This window comes from Colletes gigas, unplaced genomic scaffold, assembly GCF_013123115.1.
Source record: "Colletes gigas isolate AHSC1104 unplaced genomic scaffold, ASM1312311v1 Colletes_gigas_Sc00012, whole genome shotgun sequence".
NCBI lineage: Eukaryota > Metazoa > Arthropoda > Insecta > Hymenoptera > Colletidae > Colletes > Colletes gigas.
The window spans coordinates 5,863,866-5,883,750 of record NW_025106641.1 but is presented as its reverse complement, the minus strand read 5'-3'; the positions used below and the strand labels follow the sequence as shown (position 1 = coordinate 5,883,750).

The following is a 19,885-nucleotide window of genomic DNA, read 5'->3' as shown; positions in this document are numbered from 1 at the left end:
AATATTAATAGTGTACAGAACATGTATGGTCCAAATATGTTTCTAAAATTATCATAAATAAAGATTATTCTTATTCAACAGCCAGTTTCAAGGGACAAGATCAAATAAGGATTTCTTACTTTAATAAAAAAAATTACTGTTTGTATTCATCTTGATAGCCATGCTTATAATAATAATAACGAAGTGTATATACTATTGCAATCAGGAATGTCCAATATAAACTACAAAGTTTGGAGTCCTTTTCCCAGTCCTTTTCCCATGAACAGAAACGGATTATATTTTTATAGATATACTATACAACATATTTACATGTGTATTAAAACCTACATCCTTTTTTTCGCAAATTTCATAAATAATACCATATCTGTAAAACAAAACATGAAAATGATCTTCATTTGTGTATTAGAAAAAAGGTAGTCTGCAAACAGGGAAATAAAGTTTTAAAATACTACATGTTAAATTAATGCATTAGTTTAATGTTTACTGAAAAATTAGTTTGATACTTACTGAAAAATACAACTAAAACAAATGCTATCATCACCCACATCCAACATCGCCACTGAGATGAAGTATGCTCTTGCAGTTTTAATGATTCTGTTTTTAATTTAGCGGTATTAACATCGGTTAATTTATCAGATTTCTCAAGGAAACCAATATCTTTTTTTATAATAGCATTTACTGCTAATGCATGTTCCTTCATGCTGCTAGTCATTGAAAGCATATTCTCTGCAATTTTTTCCTGAATATTTCTATTATATTTTAAAAGTGCATCCAAATCGTCATCTTGCATATTTGTAGTAGATAACCTTTGTCTAATACCATCATCCAATGATCCTTTAAAATAATACATTTATATTAGATTTGTTGCTATTTCTCAAACAATGTAACATTTACTTACCCTTATCAGCGTGAAACAATTCGGCTCGTAATTCCCGATTATATTTTGCTGAAGTTTTTTGGTGTATTTGTGTTGTTATATTTGGGCCTAACGAATCATTGAATGTTGTAGAACTTTTTGGTAACATTTGTACTGCTACTACTCTATCCGCTGGATTTGTAAGTTTTGTTGTATTTACTAGTCCCTTTAAAAAATCTATTCGAGTAACATAGCTCGTCAAAGTATCCTTGGATGGTTTGCTACAAAATAATGATTTCATATTACAACTTTAATTATATGTTGTAAAATAAATTGATATGTAATTTTTGTCGACTACTACAGTATAGTAAGATACAGAAATTACTTGGGTAATGTTTGTAGTTGCTTTATCATGTCATCCAAAGCAAGGATATACTGAAACAATTAATACATTCACTTAAAAGAAATTACTTTGATTAAAATGAATATACGTTGAATTTTCAATTTTCCGAACCTTTTCAAGTTTCCAATCCTTATGAAGATCATCTTTTGCCATTAATTCACATCTTGTTAAAAGTCGTCTGGTATTAATTTCTTCTCTGGACATTAAATTCATTTTTCAAAATTTCCAAAAGCTAGCCTGAATTTTGTATAAATAAGTACATAAATACATATCACTTATCTAACACTTAATATTAAGTGTGTAATATTAAGCAATCACAAATTAGTATTAAATCATTATGTATCATGTTTTCCGTATGTTCATTTAAAATTGATCATACAGAAAGTTTATTATTGTGATATGAATGTCCTAGGGAAATATGTGTATATATTTGTATTACCGGTTTAATATTACTACTATACTTATTCAAAATAATATTAAGCAATTTGTATGTTTCACGTTATTAATATTTAAAGATAATTATTACAATCTATTATGAGCAACCTGTGTTTTCAAATGCATACTTCTGTAAAATGTGTATTGAGAAACCGAAATGATATATTCTCTTTAAGATTTTTTGAATATACCGCTAAGATTTCATCACTAGGCGATAATAATTTACTGTAAACGAAACAGTATTTATTCCATGTACGAAATACATTTTTTTACTCAATCACGACTAACTGACTGTACCAGTAGACGCCTTTTGCTATTATGAATAGTATAATTGTGGCTTTGATGTATGTGTGTCGTATCCTGTAAATGTAGAAATTCTACGTTACGCGTGGAATGTGTAAGGAAATTTAATTGGGAAGTTTGTAACGCGCTGATACAGATACTGTGCAAAATACGATAACCGTAGATAGCAATTGACGTTGACATTCATCATTTGGGGGGCCGATCCCAGTACATTTCTACGTGGATTGACAGAATCGCTAAGATGGCTGATATTAAAGAATCTCCGCCGCTCTTTGACACTAATGAAACCAAAATCGACGATATGGATGATGATGACGAGGATATTTTCGCATCAGCGGTACAGGTAATTTTTGTATTGTCATCAGAAATCGGTATAATAATTCTGCAACTTAAACACCATTTTTTGCGATTCATTTGTTTCTATAATGATTGTATTATTGTGTTGATTAAAAAATGAATTTAAATAGGTACTTGTTTTATATTTGTTTCAAAATTCTTTAGAGTGAAATTTAATATTATTTAAATGTAGGACCAAAGTCAATTGGAAGATTCATCACCTTATAATGGGATATCAACAATTCAAGCCGAGTTACCAAAATTGACATTAAGAGATGCACCGGAAGAGAATTCATTTTCATCTGTATCGAGTCCTGCACCCGGACCTTTGAGTCCACCATTGGGACCAATGAGTAGCGATATAGGTGATCTCCATGATGTTCCCATAAACGATAATGCAGATGTACTATCGACAAATATTATACAGACTCAATCAGTAGATGTGGTACATTTTTAATTATTAAATGTTATTTATAAAGTATTCAGAAATATATAATGTTATAATGTATATTTGCAGGTATCGACAGATTCATCTGATGTTTTTCTTGAAATCACAGTAACTTCTCCGCAAAAAATAGGGGATGGCATGGGTGCTTATGTTGCTTATAGAGTTGAAACAAAAACAAATATGCCAATATTTAGAAAGAGAAATTTTAGTGTTATTAGGCGTTTCAGTGATTTCCTTGGTCTTCATGATAAATTGACAGACAAGTACCTTAGAAATGGCAGAATAATTCCTCCTGCACCTGAAAAGAGTGTTATTGGTATTGACATAAATTTATAGTTTTTTATTATACTATTCAATAGAGTACATAAAGTAATTATGTAATTAGGAACAACGAAGATTAAAATGTCCGGTGATAAGAGTCAGGAACAAAATTCCAGTTCTACGGAATTTCTTGAAAAACGTAGAGCAGCGCTTGAAAGATACTTAAACAGAACTGCTGCTCATCCAGTGCTTAGTATTGATCCTGACTTTAGGGAATTTTTGGAAGCTGGTAAATCATAGTATTAAACGGAACATTTTTTTAAGTACAATTATGTCAATAAATTTATGTACTTTTTATACAGATATGGAATTACCTAAAGCTACTAATACATCTGCACTTAGTGGCAAAGGAGTAATGAGACTCTTTAACAAAGTTGGAGAAACTGTTAATAAGATAACATACAAAATGGATGAGACAGACAAAGTAAAATTCAAAGAATTTAGTTTCACATAATGTTTGTTACGCTAGAATTAAGATAATATTTTTTATTCATTTATATTATAGTGGTTTGAAGAGAAGACGTCACAAATTGATTCTCTTGATGTACAGTTACGTGCATTACATTCTGCTGTTGACACTTTAACTAATCAGAGAAGAGAGTTAGCAACGTGTACTGGTGCATCTGCAAGATCCATTGCTGTTCTTGGTCATGGTGAACCAGGAGCATCTCTGGGAAGAGCATTAGCTCAACTGGCTGAGACTTTAGAAAAGGTAGAAGTGATCAGAAGAGCACAAAGTAATAGTGACCTTTATCAATTTGGAGAAATGTTAAGAGATTATGTTGCACTTATTGGAGCAATAAAGGTTAGTAGTCAACTTACATTTAACGCTTGTATCGCATCAATTTGAAGTGACATTATCAATTTTAGGACGTATTCCACGAACGAGTAAAAGTTTTCCAAAATTGGCAACATGCTCAAATGATGTTGACCAAAAAACGAGAGCAGAAAGCAAGACTGGAACAGTCTAGTAGAATTGATAAAACAAGTCAAGCTGCGAATGAAGTTATAGAATGGGAAGCAAAAGTTGATAGAGGACAAGAAGAATTTGACAATATATCAAAAATGATTAAAAAAGAAATTGAACGGTTTGAATTAGTAAGAGTGGAAGACTTTAAGAAGCAATTAACAGAATATTTGGAAACTATGTTACAATACCAAAACCAACTTATTAAATATTGGGAGAGCTTTTTGCCCGAAGCCCGAGCAGTCGCATGAACATTCCTAAAGTAATAATGAAACTTTTTTTTAATATAACAATAAGAAAAAGCTGCGAAGAAAAATCATTTTCATGCATGTTTTTTAAGTAAATTTCTGATATGATAAATAATACGAGATACGTTTATTTATCAACTTGCAGTACGATATAATAATAGAATAATATTGTATGTGAGTAATCAGAAATTTCATGAACATTAATTTCGGAATGCTGCCAATGCTTTTACGAACATGAAAGCAATAAATCATATGGCGTATTTTATTCAAATTTTTGGCATTCATTTTATGCCACTTATCTCTCAGTGCATCATGCGTTTATCGTCTTCTTACTATTAGCCTATGTTAGAAGTATATAACGCATAACACGGTTTGTTAAAAAAATGTTATATATGATAATAAAAATTGATTAAGATTGTATAAATAGAAAGCATTAAATATCTATTTGTTGAAACGAAGTCTAATTATATAATTAACACTATTAAGTAAATTTATGATTTCCATATTAATTTCTAGAATGTCAAATAAGTATTTCAGTTATATTTTTATTCAACACAATATAATTAATATTACATATTTCTATAGAAGTGTGGAATGAAGATATATTTTTTTACATGTTAAAAAATCATTTTAAATTACAATAAAATCAACTCGTCACAAACATCTACCTTTATTTTATTTATTAAAGTTATACACGAAATTCTTTCTTCTATATTTTGGTATATAAGGTAATAATTGTTCTATTTTCCTTAAGATTAATCCTTTGCTGGAATCTCAATGTAATGTGTAACATATTAAAGTTACTATGATATGATTTTGAAATTTTTTTATTAAATAAATATTTGTTTTTAAGTAAAGCAGTAATAAATTGTTTATTATTATATTTAAAAGCATTGAAAGGTAGCTCTTCCGCCCAATCGAAGTTATATAAACAGCAGTACCACATCTGCTACATAAAGAATCCCAGTGAGTTAAAAAATATTTAAAAAAAAAAAGAAGAATTGTATTCTAATAGTTTTCAAGAAATCGGTTTATAACATCTTATGTAGGGCACCTTATGTATGGCTCTTTCGATGGCAGTATTGTGTAGTGATCGAATCTTATGTTTTATTAAATTGGTCAGTATGTTTTTAGTATTCGGAATTGACATAGTGTCATACAAACGTATCGACCAGCGTGGCCAGATCGGGCATAATTAAGTACATCGAAAACCAGAAGAGCGACGATGAATTTGTTATAGCCTTTATCGGAGCGATGGGGAAAGCAAACACATCCATTGCACGAGCCGTGTGTATGCGAGCTCAGCACTTCGTAAAACTTCGGAGAATCGAGAAAGAAGGTGAGTATGAGTCTTTCTTTCTTGCTTTCGATACAGCTGAAATCCGAATTTTTCTCGACCACCACCGTTCATTTTAGCTGTTACAAGAGCAAGAAGGATAGGTTCACACTCTCCTTCTTTCTCGATTTCGCGAAGTGCCGAGTTTATATACACACGGCCCGTGCGGTAGCGTATGTCTGATTCCCCCACCACTCCGTTAGACGCTAAGGAAGTTCGTCGTTACTAGTGTCGCCATCGACGCACTCAATTATGCCAAATCTGACCACATTGCTGGCCACACTGGTATCGACCCTTTCGTGTGTGTCATGTAATGTGTCAGTGGTCATGAATTAAATTAGGTTATCAATTATTTACTGTTGTTAATTGTCATCGACAATTAATATTATTCGTGGATGAATTTCGTTCTTATTTATGCGAGTGTTTTGCATACGTGGCAAGATTTGCCACCAATCAGAAAACGCGAGTTTTGATAGGCGTGGCTTCGAACACGTATACTTGCCTCTACGTCCGGCCGCCATAATTCTTGAGAAGAAATCGTCGTGCGTGAATTCTTGTGGGATCACTTGGGATTCTCTGTAGACAAACATAGTACGCTGTTCATTTTACATTCCTTGGTGGAAGCGGTCTACTGAAAATATTTTTAGTGAGCAGTGTAAGTCAAATAATTTAACTAATTCCATTAATTTAATACAATGTTAATACAATACAAATCATTTTGCCGGTGTTAACAATTCGTGAATTAGTGTAGAGGAATTCGGTTCATCTCCGGCGATTGTGTCGATGATCCGCTTGTCATCCATATGTCATTTTCATCGTACTTTTTCTCAAAACTTTCACCCAATGAATTATGTTATTGTAGACCACTTTGTGCTATATTATTACATCTTATAAGCTCTGTAGAATGTATACGAAGATTCTGTGTAATATTTTTATATCTGTAGAATTAATTAGCAATGTGTATTTCAATGGATTAAAGTATGTATTTTAATTGATTATACATATGTGTGGCTGATTAATGATATTGAACATGGTGATAGAATCCCCTGAAAGAAGAACTGCTACAGAAAGTCATAGGTGCTTCAAATTTCTTGCAAATGAATTATTGTTAGAAGTGAACATGTATAAAATGTTATGCAGTTACATGTTCAGTAAATTCTTCTATTATAAAATATTAAAATTTTGAGAGATTATATTTCGATCCAAATCATCATTAGGAGTAATGAATCATGATAAAAATATTGTACTTTTACAGATAGGGATAGGCAAAATGGATCTCCAGACAGGATTAGTTTGCATAGCAGTGGTAGTTATTTCTGCAGTAGTTATTGTTTTAGTATCAATGTTTGGTATAAAAGAAAAGTCTTATGAAGAGGCAATAGCTGAACAGAGAAAACTTCCTGATGACCTTTTATTAAGTATGTATGACCGTGTAATGTAATTTTATTATATGACATTTTTTTTTTAAAAGATGTACTATTTATTTCTTATTACTGATCCAACATTTTCTCCTAAGAAAGTAAATTATAACATTGCGTTAAATGAACAATTTCTTAATTATTAAATATTTATGTTAAGATCAATATGCATTTTGTGTTAATTAATATGAAAATATACATAATCATATATATTTTCTATATTGCTTATAGGTAAGAAGGATAAGGGTAAAGAAAAGAAACATAAGAATAAGGCAGGAAAGAAAGTGAAAGAAAAGAAAGAAGAGAAGGATGAAAAGGATGATAAAGAAGAAAAGTCTGAGCATGTCCAATTTGAAGAAAACCCTAAAATATTACCTTTAGAACCATTAACACGGGTAAGCACACTTATAATTTCGTTTATAATGCACAATTTAGGCAAATAATTTCTATGCAGAATTTTCTTAATTTCTGTTTCTTTAAATATATTTATCTTTTTGGAAAATATATAAAACAATTGGTGCTAATTAACCCTTTGCGGATGGTCAACTCATATATGTGTTCAACAAACATAATTGATAAAGCTGAAAGACTTTAAATTTTTTGTAACTTTAAGAATGTGGAGAAAGTGTATATGTGTGCGCGTGCGTGCGTCGTGCGTGTGTGTGTGTTGTGTTCAGAATTTGATACCTTAAAGTGCTATGTGGTGATATAATGTGTGTAGTGAGAAATGACCTGCAAACCATTCCGTCTGCAAAAGGTTAAAACTACTAATTATACTTAGAAATAAATAGTAAAATTGTATTTTTAAATGTACATTGTGGTATCCAACATGAATTGGAATACAAATAAAATTGTTGTGTTGTTGTATCATATAACATTAATAATAATAACGAAGTCTGTTGATACAACTAAAAAAGTTTAATTGAAATAATTATAGTTTTTCTATTAATCATTTATTTATGTAGAAAATGATAAGAATTTTTATTATTTCCCTAAAAGATATAGTAGTATTTAATTTTAAACAAAACACATTATTTATGCATTATGCTATTATAAATTAGCTTTTCTGTAAACTTGTAAATGCTTTTTGCATGTTAAATGTTTGTGCGTTAACAATTATTACATAACTATAAAACTGAAAAACACACGTGTTCTTTTCTACTCTTATGTTTCCATATATTTCATGCATGAAATATGGTATGCTTACATATTGTATGTCATTTAAGGTCTTTCTATTCATAAAGTATTGTATTTCCATCTGGGTGTCATACATTTGTAAAGGCTAATTGTTACATATTAATATAACTCTTTATAATTTTTTACAATAACATATAACACTACTTATCACACACATTTAATATATCATTCTGTATAAACTATACAATTAATTTGTATGATCTAAAAAATGGACTTGTACCAGTATTATACTGCTATTTTACAGTTATTCCTTCATAACTCTTTCATAAAAACTGAAATACAGAAATACAGGTATGACGCCATATCGCTAATTATTGTGATTCCCCTATTTCATTACAATTCTCAAGATTTGTTTTGTGTAAAGACTTAAAATCGGTACTATATTCTTATCGCAATTATGTTACCAGTCCCTCACACTGAAAACGATATAGTACCGAAATTGCTGTAATACCGAAACCAAAATAATTATCACCAATTTGTACCGGTGACGAGAGCGTGATGATTGATAATTTCAATAATCGAAATACCGCTAATTATTTTCGTTTTCGGTAATATATCGGTTTCCGTATAGCTTTGCTCGCATCGTATCTGTATTGAGTCTCTGGTTTAAAATAAGGTAAACTTATCGAAAAGTTATATTTTTATTGATTTCTATAAGGTTGAGATATATTAGGGTCATTATTTTGAGCAACTTTTTCTTTTACATATTTGCGAAAGTCAGCCTTATTTTTCGAGATATCTAAAAAAAACTTTTACTACTATTCCTTTGAATTTTGCTTTCATATACATACGTATATGAAATATACATATTCATACGCGTTCGTGATAACATATACATCAACAGTTGCTTATCTACTGCTTCTATAAACAAATTACAGTAACCGGCAACCAATATGTATAATGGTTGAACTTAAAGATCAAACTTCACCAATTTCAATGATTATAAATTTTGGCTTGCGTGTCGACCATCCGGCCGCATCTTGGAAAAAATATATACCAAACCAACATTACTTTGTTTAAAGAATTTTATCTTTATTCTATTATCATTGTCCATTTTTCTTTTTTATTATTTCTCTTGTTGTATGAGCATAAAAACAATTTAATCTTTTCTGATACGTACGAGAATCGGCGTTGGTTTAATTTGGTCTTTAAGTTTACTTGTTATACATAGTGATTGTAGATTATCGCGATATACATATTTATGGAAACAGTAGATACGCAGTAAAGATCTCGAGTTTAAGTTAAGAGCTCACACATACACTGCCATGTTTAATTGCATACCGAATGTAATGTAGTACAAAGAAAATAGTTATTTAAAATAACATGCTTCATATTTGAAAATTATCGAAATTGGCGAAGATATAGTATTTCGACAAGTTTACCTAAGATAACATTTGTGTACCTATATATTGATATTTTAAAAAATAAATATTAAAAATTTGTTTTTGTCCTTTGTTAATAATTATTGTAGCATTATTGTTTTTTATTCAATTATTATGTTAGTTTTAAGGGTATAAATTAATGCAAAGTAACTGCACACTCCTATATCAATGTAAGAAACTAATTAATGTTTTCCCTGTTTAATTCTGCAAACGCTGTGTATATATTTTTTTTATTAAGCTTCATATACATTATATTTAAATGGACAATTTTTTCCTGGAAAAACTACTTTAAGTTTGTCATTTACAATAAATTTTAAAAGGGTCTTAAAAAATGAAATCAAAAATTGAAAAATGTTATGATCGATCGATTTTCATTTGTTATGTGTAAATTTTGGATGAAATTAAATTTGCTCATTGATGAACAAAATATCATGTGATTAAATTTAAAAATATAAGAGGGCCTTAGGAAATAAAACCAAAAATTGGAAAATTTTATGATCGATCGAGCTTTTGTTATGTGTAAATTATAGTAACATATTTTTTAATATTTTTACAACTTTCCCTAAACCAGTATATTGTTTTAAGTTATACCATTTTATAATTTTATTGGCACAGTCAGAATCATGCCTTGGTGAGTCAATTTATGTCATAATGTTGCATATATAATAGAATATTTTTATTAAAATATTTATTGTAAATAATTTAGTGCAATCTATATATATAACCTCAATAAATATTTGATATATCTGATAAAGACTAAATTCCAATTTGATAAACTAGTATCATTTAATATAAATACAGCTAAAGTTTCTTTTTCATTTATGGACCATTGATAAATGATTCTAGAACCTCAAGATTAATTTCTATAAATAACTGTTTCATGCTTTGTACTGTTACTTTATCACGTAGATTAGAACTAAGTAAACCAACAAAAGGTTATAATTAAATTAGGAACTGTTTAAAAAATATTATTAAATGAAAATTACTGTTTTTACTGCCACTGTATAAAATAAAATATTTCTGTGCTAATATTCAAAGAGGTAATGATGCAGTAGATTTATTAATTTCAGGTATATGTGTTTACCAAGACGTCAAAATAAATACAATTTTAAGGTGATAAATAAATTGGCTAATATTAACATATATAGAGCAAAATTTTGTTATATTTATATGTCCATTTTAATATAATGTAAAGTTACATATTTATTATTATAGTTAGAAAAATTTATTTTTTCTTTCTTCTCTTTTTACTTTTTTAATGTATGGGGAACATTTTATATGTACATTGGAATTATAGGAGGGTAGCAAAGGAAGTAAGAAGAAAAGCAAGTTTGAAAAACTAAAGCCAATTCTTGTAAATAAAGATGAGCCACTGGTTATTGTGACTGACTTAAGTCCTTCACAACCTCCCTTAGTGGAGGCTAACCATTTTGACCTCATTCAGCCAAAGGATGACCTTGAACTCATACGGAGTCATAGTGTGAGTGAATTGCTTTTGGTAGAATATTGAACCTTATACTGCATTTCATTCATTTTTCATATTTTGCATAGCTTGCTTCTTCTGTAACACAAAAGCGGTATCTTTAATTAGTTTTAATGCTTATCTAATATTGCTATACTATTTTTCAAATTTACGTACGTTTACAATCATGAAGTTAATGGATATTCAACTTTAAAAAAATACTTGTGTAAATGGGAATCTAAAAAAAAGCAGATTTTTAAGTTATTGTTCTAAATTTCGTATTTTTTTGTTATAATATTGCTAGTGTAGTAGAAAGTTATTTCATGTTTATATACTATATGTGTGTAATGTGTGAAACTGTATTAACTAACAAGTAATTTAATGCAAAAATAACTCGTGTATTTTATTACTGTTCTTTAACATCTAAACATTTTGTACAATATAAATGTTTTAATGTTTACTTTCTAAAATAGAAAGAAAATTTGCATCAAATCAGTCAATCTGAGCCAGTTGCAAATAAGTCTCCAAAGGAAACTCCAACAAAGGCAAAGAAGAATGCAAAAGACTCTGTAAAGAAGAAGGATGAAAATAGTAAGGAAGAGAAGAAAGATGAAAAAAAAGAAACAACTGCCTCCATTAATACAACATCAGTTATTAATAAAGATGCTGTAAAGGAGACGAAAGACATTAAAGAACAGAAAGAAAGTGTGGTTAAAGATGTAAAAGAAATAGTAAAAGAAATTGCACCATCCACTCAACTTCCAAATAAAGAATCCAAAAAGACAAAGAAGAAGAACGATATTCTAGCTCAAATTGGTACATATGCTAATTATACTATTTTACTGAATAAGAACATTCATATTTGCTAGAAAAGTATTTTAAAGTATTGACAAAATTGGTTAAATATATATAAATGTGGTAAGGAACATACCATGAGCACAGCAAAGCAGATCTTTCTGAAATGTTTTAGAATTTGGCTGAAGTAGGGTCAGTTCTTTTATTTTTGCAGGCTAATGAAAATGTCTGCACTGCCAAAGTTATTTTATAAAATAATAACTTAATGTATTTTTTGTGTTCTCCAACTACAAATTTCATGTTATTCAGAAAAACTTAACACTTTTCTTAGTGTCGTATTCGTATTTAAATCATAATTAATTAATATAAAAATGATTTATATAATGATTTACATGTGCAGACATCTTCTGATAGTCAGTATTTTTATTTCAGGTGGAGACAGAGATGCTGTTAATGTATCTCTCTTGATGCCTTTGGTTCAAAAGGCTGAACTTAGCCGTTCTGAAATACAAATTCTCATTGATCAGCTTTTGAATAAACAAATGGATAATCCATCAGAACACTCGGAGTGGACAGAAGGCCGTGCAGACCCAGTTATTAAATTAAAGAAACAACTGGCAGAAAAAGAAAAGGCTTTCGCCGACGAACATGAAGCAAATATTGCATTTCAAAATAAACTGAAAGAATTACGTGCTGAACTTAATTCTGAAAGATCTAGATTATCGGCTAGCGTGAGACAACTAGAAGAAGCATTAAATACTAAGGTTACAGAAACTCAAACTTTACATACGCGTATGCAACACATTTTGGAAAGTCATGCTGCTGAGAAACAAGGTTTCACAAGACAGATTGAACAATTGCAAGCTAAAGTAAATGAAAATGCTGCAATTATTCATAAAATGCAAGATCAAGGACAAACTCAGGGCCATTTACAGCAAGAATTAATAGCACAGCGCAAACAGATGGAAGTTCAATTTGCACAAATGCGTGAAAACGAAAATGCATTAAAAGCACAGCTAGCTCAAAAACAATTAGAGGTACAAGAATCGCAAAATGAATTACAAGAAACTTGTGAGAGTAGTGCCGCTGAAATAGAAATGTCACGGCGACAGTTGGAACATATGCAAGAGCAGTTTATGCGCGCGGATGTACAATTGCAACATTTCAAAGATACAGTGCAAGATGTTGCTAGACAACTAGATGTAAGAAAAATTATATACATACATTATCTATTTACTTAAAAATCGAAATTTAATAGATTTAATCTAGTAATTTACTAATCAAATGTTTACATTCATTTATGTAGGAATCTCATCGTGCTAATGCTGATTTAGATCATAGATTGCAAAACGCACATCGTCGTGAACAAGATCTCCAGAAACAAGTAAACTCATTACAAACAGAATTAAATACTGTACAAGCAGAGGCTAACGACGTTTCTACGTTAAAAGGTGAATTAAATAAAGCCCAGTCTGAACTAGTAATATTAAAATCTGAATTGTCAGTTTCAATGAACGAGACACAATCTGAAGCAGCTGAAATTGCAACTCTTAAAGTGACATTAGCGAATAAAGAAGAGGAATTGATAAAATCTCAGGATGAACTTAACAATATAAAAATTGAGTTAAAACAATCAATGGAAAATGCAACACAGTTCGAAGCATATTTGAATATCGCGCAAGAGAAAGCGGATATGACAAAAGCTGAATTTGAAAAAGCAACAGAAAGTCTGAAGAAAGTGCAAGGTGAAGTTAATGGGTATCAAAGTGACATGCAGAAATTAAAGGAAGAACTAAAACAAACACAAACTGAATTAGAAAATACTCGCGCGAAACTTACACCTGCAAATGAAACGGCAAATGAAATGAAAATGTTAAAAGTAGAAATGAATAAATTACAAAATAATGAAATGAAATTAAATGAAACACAGTTACAGATTACACGGTTACAAGAAGAAAATGATAGACTTTCTACACAGGTATTACTCTTAAAACATAACCAGTGTTTATTAATTATAATTTAAAATTACATTTTACTTGATTCGCACATCATTATTTTTTAGCTCGTAAATTTCATAGAGTTTCAAAAACAACTTAAACAATTACAAGAAGAAAATGAATCATTAGCTTCCCAGTTAACGGCAATCGCTGAACGACCAGCTGCAGAAGGTCGAGAAAATGGAATCGATGATAATATACAAAAAAAAGAAACTTTGTACGTAGGTGCACGCGCTAAGCGTAGTATGTATTCGTGCAATGACGAATTTTAAAGAAAACATTGTATATTTGTGTCAAAATTTATTGCTAACATAAATATACAATATTTTATTTAAAATTGGTTTATGATTTAAAATACAGATATTTGTATGTGAATTTTGTTTGAAGGTTGGTCCAAAAGGAGAATCAACTAGATGCCTTAAAAACAGAATTGACACATAAAGAAGCAGAACTTAAACAATTAAATGCTCAAGTTGATGCTTTACGAAGTGATCTAAACAGTCACCGTAGTCTTGCTGCCCGATTGAGTGATGATTTAGAAGCACAAAGATCCAAAAATAATGTAAGTTGTAGTCTACTTATGAATAAGTCCGTAGCTAAAAATTGTTTCAATTCATATCTATTAATATTATTTATACGTAAAAGACAGGTTTAATCAAGTAATTAATTAGTTCATGCTGCTTCCATCACTTTGCCAACTTTTTACTATTTTTCAACTTTAAAAGTTTTATTACTATATAGTTTGAATTTGCTGTTGTATAAACGATTGTTATTCTGTATATAATATACCGATCATTTTTTATGACTGAAACAGGAGTTGCGTATTAAAAACTGGAAAGTGATGGAAGCTCTTTCTGCTGCTGAATCGCGTGCTAAATCTAATAATGGGAAAAACTTTGATGTAAGTCTCCATTTGATATATTTTAGTTTCCTCTTTCGAAATTTGCTATTGATTTTTTATTATTTCTTATTATTGTTGTATATAGGATAAAATTGAAAAATCATTAAAGATTATTTTTTACTTCTTTTAACTTTTTATATGCTATACTAATATTTTTTGTTTGGTTTGTTGCAATTTGTAAGATTTAAACAAATGGCTATTTTTTCATTATTAGGAAATTATACAAAAAATCAAAATAGAGCAAGAAGAATTAACAAAAGCTTTCCTACAAAGGATATTCCCAGAAATAAAAGTATCTGAAAAATCACATGATCAATGGCTTAGACTTTTTGAGGAAAAAGTAAGCACAGTTTTGAGTGAATTAAAGAAAAAAAATGTAATTGACAAACATTCAGAGTTGGAAAAACAAAATAAAAGCTTACAAGACATGGTTTCACATTATAAACAAATTATTGACGATACAGTAGGTATTTCATCGATTACGGTACTGTTCAATTCAATGTAAATTTATATTACATTTACTGACAACAAACTTACAGGAAACTATGCTTAATAAACTTCAAAGTCATGTGGAGTCGGAAGAAGCAAGGTGGGAATCTCAACTTCGGCAAAAGGAAAACGAAGTTGCAAATCTTAGGATTGAATTAAGCGAACTCATGAATAAATTAAATGCAAATGAAATGGTAGATTTCAAGCATTTATGTCACAAATTCAAAATGAACAAATTCAAAAAACGTGTAAACGCATTTTTTATATATGTATAGGTCCAAGTCAAACTAGTGGAGTTGGAAAGTAGGTTAAAAGAGGCCGAATCTTTTAAAGAACAGGCTGATGCTGAATATTGGAGTTCAGGGGTATTGGAAAACCTTAAAAAGGTAAATGATTTTAAAAATATTAGGTTATTCGGAAAGTTCGTTTCATATTTCCCGAAGTATGTTTTCAAATTCGCACTCTCCGCGTAGGCTTTACTAAGTACGTTTGTTTTGATAGAAATTAAGTCACGTAATGTTTCATTGCTTTCGGCGTGGATTGACGGTTTCACAGACATTAAGTGAAGATAATTTCGGTGCCTGGAGACGCCTCTGCCACCTTCCAGATAATTCGAAAGTGGTATCGAAGGTTCGAAGCCGGTGATTTCAAGGTCGAAGACCAAACTCGGTCTGACCGGCTTCAGGAGGCTGAAGAAACAATTCTGAAGGATCTTGTGCGTGAAAATCCGCGAGTGACCGTCATAGTACTTGCCAACACCATACAGAAGACTGTTTCCAATTAAAGAGGATGGGATTCTCATCTCGTCTGGATGTCTGGGTGTCACACGAGCTTGGCGAACGACAACTGATAGAACGTGTAAACACCTGTGATATATTGCTTCAACCATATCAAAAGCAGCCCTTTTTAAGAGGATGATAACGAGCAATGAAAGCTGAATACTCTACAATAATGTTAGTTGCAAGAGATCGTCGGGAAGTAATGATACGCCTGCGAAAACAGTAGCTGAACCGGAGCTCCACCCAAGAAAGGTCCTATTATAAACTTCTTCAACCAAATGAAACATGATGTACAAAATTTGAAACGAACTTTCCGAACAACCTAATACATATTCATATATTAACAAGAATATATCAAATTGATATTATACTTAGTTTTTAAAACTATATGTATACTTATTACAGGATAAAGCGCAATTGTCAGAAGAACTTCAATCAGAGTGTAATAAGAGAACAACGTTGGATGCAGAAGTAATCAAGTTGCGTTCTCTAGTTGCACAACATCAACAAGAAGTATCACAACTCAAGGTGCAAAATATATATAAATACAAATTAAACTTTAAACGAAACTACTATAAATAAACAATTTTAGAATATTATGGCGCTTTTAACCGAAAAAAATATGTTAAATTAGTTTTTTGATTTTAGAACGAAGTTAGCGAAGGTTGTAGCAGTTCAGAACAGTCAATCTTAAATGGCCCACCAACTTCTGAGTGTCCTAATTCTGAGGTTAGTATACATTGACTTTAAATGTTTCGTAAGTGTCCTAATTGATTTTTGTCCAGTGCCTTTTGTACACAAATTCTTAAAGCTTATAACGGTAACAACAAAAGTTATGGCTATAATGCGAAACTGAGAAACCACGCAATGCTGTAAAACATTGACATGACTTATTAATTATAATCAAATTCTGCAAACAATGACTAACAAACGATTTTTGTGTTTATCATTGTTTCACTAAATGTAATAATTGTATAACAGCTGCATATACAAATATCATTTTGTAAAAGTCAGTTAAATATTGTAAGCAATTTTGTAAAGTATACATTGTATGTATATGCAATTTTATTATTTTTTTTTTATTATTCAAAATATGAAACTCACTTAATGCAATATTTTTCGGGTTTCTATCATATTTAATTGTCTTTTACAGAGTATTATCTATAAGGAACTTATTATGTTTATTAGATATGCATTAATATAGATAATTATGTTAATAAATTAATGGGGAATGCATAATAATAATATTAAATAAGTTAAATTTTATTACATTTTATTTTATTAATATTAGCAGCAGAGGAGTCCAAAGAATCTTATTTTAGAATTTTATAACTGCTTGTTTATAATATTTATCAGATATTTAAATAAATAGAAACCTTATATGTGGTGTTATTGTTTATATGTTATGATTTAATATCTGTAACCGAAATCTTGGTTCATAATTAATAATTGAATTGAATTGTTTCAAAATATTCAATAATGCCACATTCTATTCCTACGTAAAAAATGGTGTATATTCAATGAAACTTTAAAGGGTATGGAGTAAACATTAATAATGTATCGATATGACTTCTGAGCACAGGGATTAGTTTGCTGATGTTACTTACTAGTAACAAAAGTTATTTATAGATATTGTATACATAACTTTGTATTTAGAAAAGTGATCATTCAGAAAATAAATATTTTTAAAATAATTAAGGAACGCAATTTTAAACATGATGTTTTCATTTTGGATACCTAACATGAATATTAATTTTCTTTTTACTATTACCGTTTAACAGTTTTATTAAACATTTTATTATCTCTAAAAAAAAAAAAGTCATGTTCATTTCAAAGTAAGTATTGATTATTAAAAAAATATAGTGTACTATATATTTATAGATACAACTTATGTCTCAATGTATTCAATAATTCATTTGTTAACAATAAAAATTCTTTAATAATTCTATAGAAAAGTAAAAGTTTTTGAATTCTATCGCTTTTCTAAATGCAAAGAAATTTTATCAAGCATACATTATTTTGAAATACCATTAAGAAACATGTGAATTGGTTTTTAGAATGTATAAGAAGATAAAGTTTTTATCAAAACGAATACGTATCAGCAATTTAATTGTTGTGTATCATTTAACTTCTAAACCATTTTTGAAACAACAATTTTGCAAATTTTTCTTTATTCTTGAATAAAAATTTAATAAATTGTCGTTGCATAATATAGTGTGTGGAGAATTAAATAATAATATGTCTGAAATGCAGCCTCCACTAGCAGCACAGACTCTGATAGCTGCATTAGAAAATACTCTTCTCAAGAATACAGAGTTCGCAAATTGTTCTGTTACCAAGCCCATCAATTTGGTTCAGTCTCAACAAGAAATTGACAACAGCCCCCTTTCTACAAAATACTCCTCCAAATCTTGTCATATGACAGATCACAACACACAGGCTAGCTGGAATCCATTGATGGGCCAGCAGCATAAAAAGTACAAGAAAAAAAGGAAGGTAAACTCCAAAATTATGAAAGAAGAAACAAATATTATTGGCTCTATTACCATATAGGTGCACTTCAGTTAGTTATTGAAATGTGAGATGTTTTTATTTGGATTCAGTATTACAAAGAATGTTATTTAAAATAATGAATGACGCGTTTTATTATTTATTACTCTTATGATTATTATTATGACAAAGAAATTAATTTTTAATTTTCACTATTAAAAAATATTTAAATCTTGCAGTATCTTGTACAATTTTATTAAACGATATATACTTTTAAAAAATGAGTCTGCTAACTAGAGTAGTAGTGTTTAATAAATTTGACTCCTGTCTTATAATTTCATTGTCATATTACTGAATATTATTTGTGTAATCTGTATTTTGAAACAGTATTTTGTAGTAGACTCATTTAAACATTTCAATTTAATTGTTCCGTTATTTATTGTGGCTGTATTCGTAAAGGTATTAAAAGCAATCATATTTACAAGTGGCATGTAATTATACATAATCTTGATCAATTTATGTATATATAAATATGTTCTGTACTTACAGACACGTATGCATATATATATTTGCGTTCACACGCACGCGCGTACACACACGCACACACCACACAGGGTGTTCGGCCACCTCTGGGAAAAATTTTAATGGGAGATTCCAAAGATCAAAATAAGACGAAAATCAAGAATACTAATTTGTTGATTAAGGCTTCGTTAAAAAGTTATTAACGTTTAAAGTTCCGCCTATAGAACGGCAGTCTGCGAACAGCTGCATGCGCGCGGTAGTGGTTCTCACTCAACATGAGACACTCTACTTAGTACCGCATCGACAGCTTTACAGTTTTGTGAGTGAGAACCAGTAGGACCAACCTGCCTCAACCTATCGCATGTATGTACAGCCATTCGCAGATTGCCGCTCTACGAGCGGAACTTTAAACGTTAATAACTTTTTAATGAAGTCTCAATCAATAAGTTAGTATTCTTGATTTTCGTCTTATTTTTACCTCTAGAATCTCCCATTTAAATTTTTCCCAGAGGTGGCCGAAAAATTTGTTTAAATACGACTTGTATTTATATGTACATACATATTTACACAACCAACAACTTCTAAATTGAAATTGAAGTACAAACAAGCAGTATTTCTAAGAGTTTCTTAATATTTTCTTACTTTTATGTATTAAATTTGTTTAAAACTTATAAAAAGGTGGTTACAAATTAAACAACATTGTATCATTGTGCTAAGTCACTATCTACATAATAGCAATATGTTATGTATTTACAACAATTTATTCATCCATGTATGTATTTTATTTTAACTTCTTGTTC

General features: G+C 29.8%; 3 protein-coding genes across 7 annotated transcripts; 2 read left to right on the top strand and 1 right to left on the bottom strand.

Moving 5' to 3' along the window:
* Positions 1 to 36: 36 nt before the first annotated feature.
* Positions 37 to 2,082, bottom strand: LOC122398774 (vesicle transport protein USE1). 2 transcript variants are annotated; one of them, XM_043398948.1, is made up of 6 exons: positions 1,992 to 2,082; positions 1,371 to 1,496; positions 1,242 to 1,291; positions 899 to 1,137; positions 508 to 834; positions 37 to 364 (listed from the first exon to the last, which is right to left on the bottom strand). In XM_043398948.1, exons 2-6 carry the CDS (start codon positions 1,470 to 1,472, stop codon positions 324 to 326), a joined length of 759 nt encoding a protein of 252 aa, XP_043254883.1. In that variant the 5' UTR covers positions 1,473 to 1,496; positions 1,992 to 2,082; the 3' UTR covers positions 37 to 323. The 2 variants fall into 2 exon arrangements, with proteins under 2 accessions (XP_043254883.1, XP_043254882.1); XM_043398947.1 differs by lacking the exon at positions 1,992 to 2,082 and adding an exon at positions 1,823 to 1,964 and having other exon boundaries at positions 38 to 364.
* LOC122398773 (sorting nexin-2) lies at positions 1,992 to 4,777 on the top strand. Of its 2 annotated transcripts, none has more exons than XM_043398946.1 (7): positions 1,992 to 2,334; positions 2,527 to 2,778; positions 2,851 to 3,097; positions 3,167 to 3,331; positions 3,405 to 3,526; positions 3,608 to 3,907; positions 3,973 to 4,777. In XM_043398946.1, exons 1-7 carry the CDS (start codon positions 2,239 to 2,241, stop codon positions 4,318 to 4,320), a joined length of 1,530 nt encoding a protein of 509 aa, XP_043254881.1. In that variant the 5' UTR covers positions 1,992 to 2,238; the 3' UTR covers positions 4,321 to 4,777. The 2 variants fall into 2 exon arrangements, with proteins under 2 accessions (XP_043254881.1, XP_043254880.1); XM_043398945.1 differs by having other exon boundaries at positions 1,997 to 2,340; positions 3,973 to 4,774.
* A 1,031-nt stretch (positions 4,778 to 5,808) lies between these two features.
* LOC122398933 (kinectin) lies at positions 5,809 to 18,626 on the top strand. Of its 3 annotated transcripts, XM_043399200.1 has the most exons (16): positions 5,809 to 6,308; positions 6,909 to 7,071; positions 7,303 to 7,466; positions 10,948 to 11,130; positions 11,586 to 11,928; positions 12,340 to 13,109; positions 13,214 to 13,885; positions 13,970 to 14,121; positions 14,292 to 14,466; positions 14,719 to 14,805; positions 15,020 to 15,268; positions 15,345 to 15,488; positions 15,570 to 15,680; positions 16,479 to 16,601; positions 16,722 to 16,802; positions 18,327 to 18,626. In XM_043399200.1, the coding sequence occupies exons 2-16, from the start codon at positions 6,924 to 6,926 to the stop codon at positions 18,624 to 18,626; spliced, it is 3,702 nt and encodes a 1,233-aa protein (XP_043255135.1). In that variant the 5' UTR covers positions 5,809 to 6,308; positions 6,909 to 6,923. The 3 variants fall into 3 exon arrangements, with proteins under 3 accessions (XP_043255135.1, XP_043255136.1, XP_043255137.1); XM_043399201.1 differs by lacking the exon at positions 14,719 to 14,805 and having other exon boundaries at positions 5,812 to 6,308; XM_043399202.1 differs by lacking the exon at positions 10,948 to 11,130 and having other exon boundaries at positions 5,816 to 6,308.
* Positions 18,627 to 19,885: the final 1,259 nt, after the last annotated feature.

Bases quoted from the DNA above. Each gene is read 5' to 3' on its own strand.
- LOC122398774 (XM_043398948.1), bottom strand. From the start codon at position 1,472: ATGAATTTAATGTCCAGAGAAGAAATTAATACCAGACGACTTTTAACA. The intron at 1,138-1,241 runs GTAATTTCTGTA...ATTATTTTGTAG, and splicing joins CAACTACAAACATTACCCAA to CAAACCATCCAAGGATACTT. The intron at 365-507 runs GTAAGTATCAAA...TTTGTTTTACAG, and splicing joins TGTTTTAGTTGTATTTTTCA to ATATGGTATTATTTATGAAA.
- LOC122398773 (XM_043398945.1), top strand. From the start codon at position 2,239: ATGGCTGATATTAAAGAATCTCCGCCGCTCTTTGACACTAATGAAACC. The intron at 3,098-3,166 runs GTATTGACATAA...TTATGTAATTAG, and splicing joins ACCTGAAAAGAGTGTTATTG to GAACAACGAAGATTAAAATG. The intron at 3,527-3,607 runs GTAAAATTCAAA...TTTATATTATAG, and splicing joins AAATGGATGAGACAGACAAA to TGGTTTGAAGAGAAGACGTC.
- LOC122398933 (XM_043399200.1), top strand. From the start codon at position 6,924: ATGGATCTCCAGACAGGATTAGTTTGCATAGCAGTGGTAGTTATTTCT. The intron at 7,467-10,947 runs GTAAGCACACTT...TTGGAATTATAG, and splicing joins CTTTAGAACCATTAACACGG to GAGGGTAGCAAAGGAAGTAA. The intron at 15,681-16,478 runs GTAAATGATTTT...TACTTATTACAG, and splicing joins TATTGGAAAACCTTAAAAAG to GATAAAGCGCAATTGTCAGA.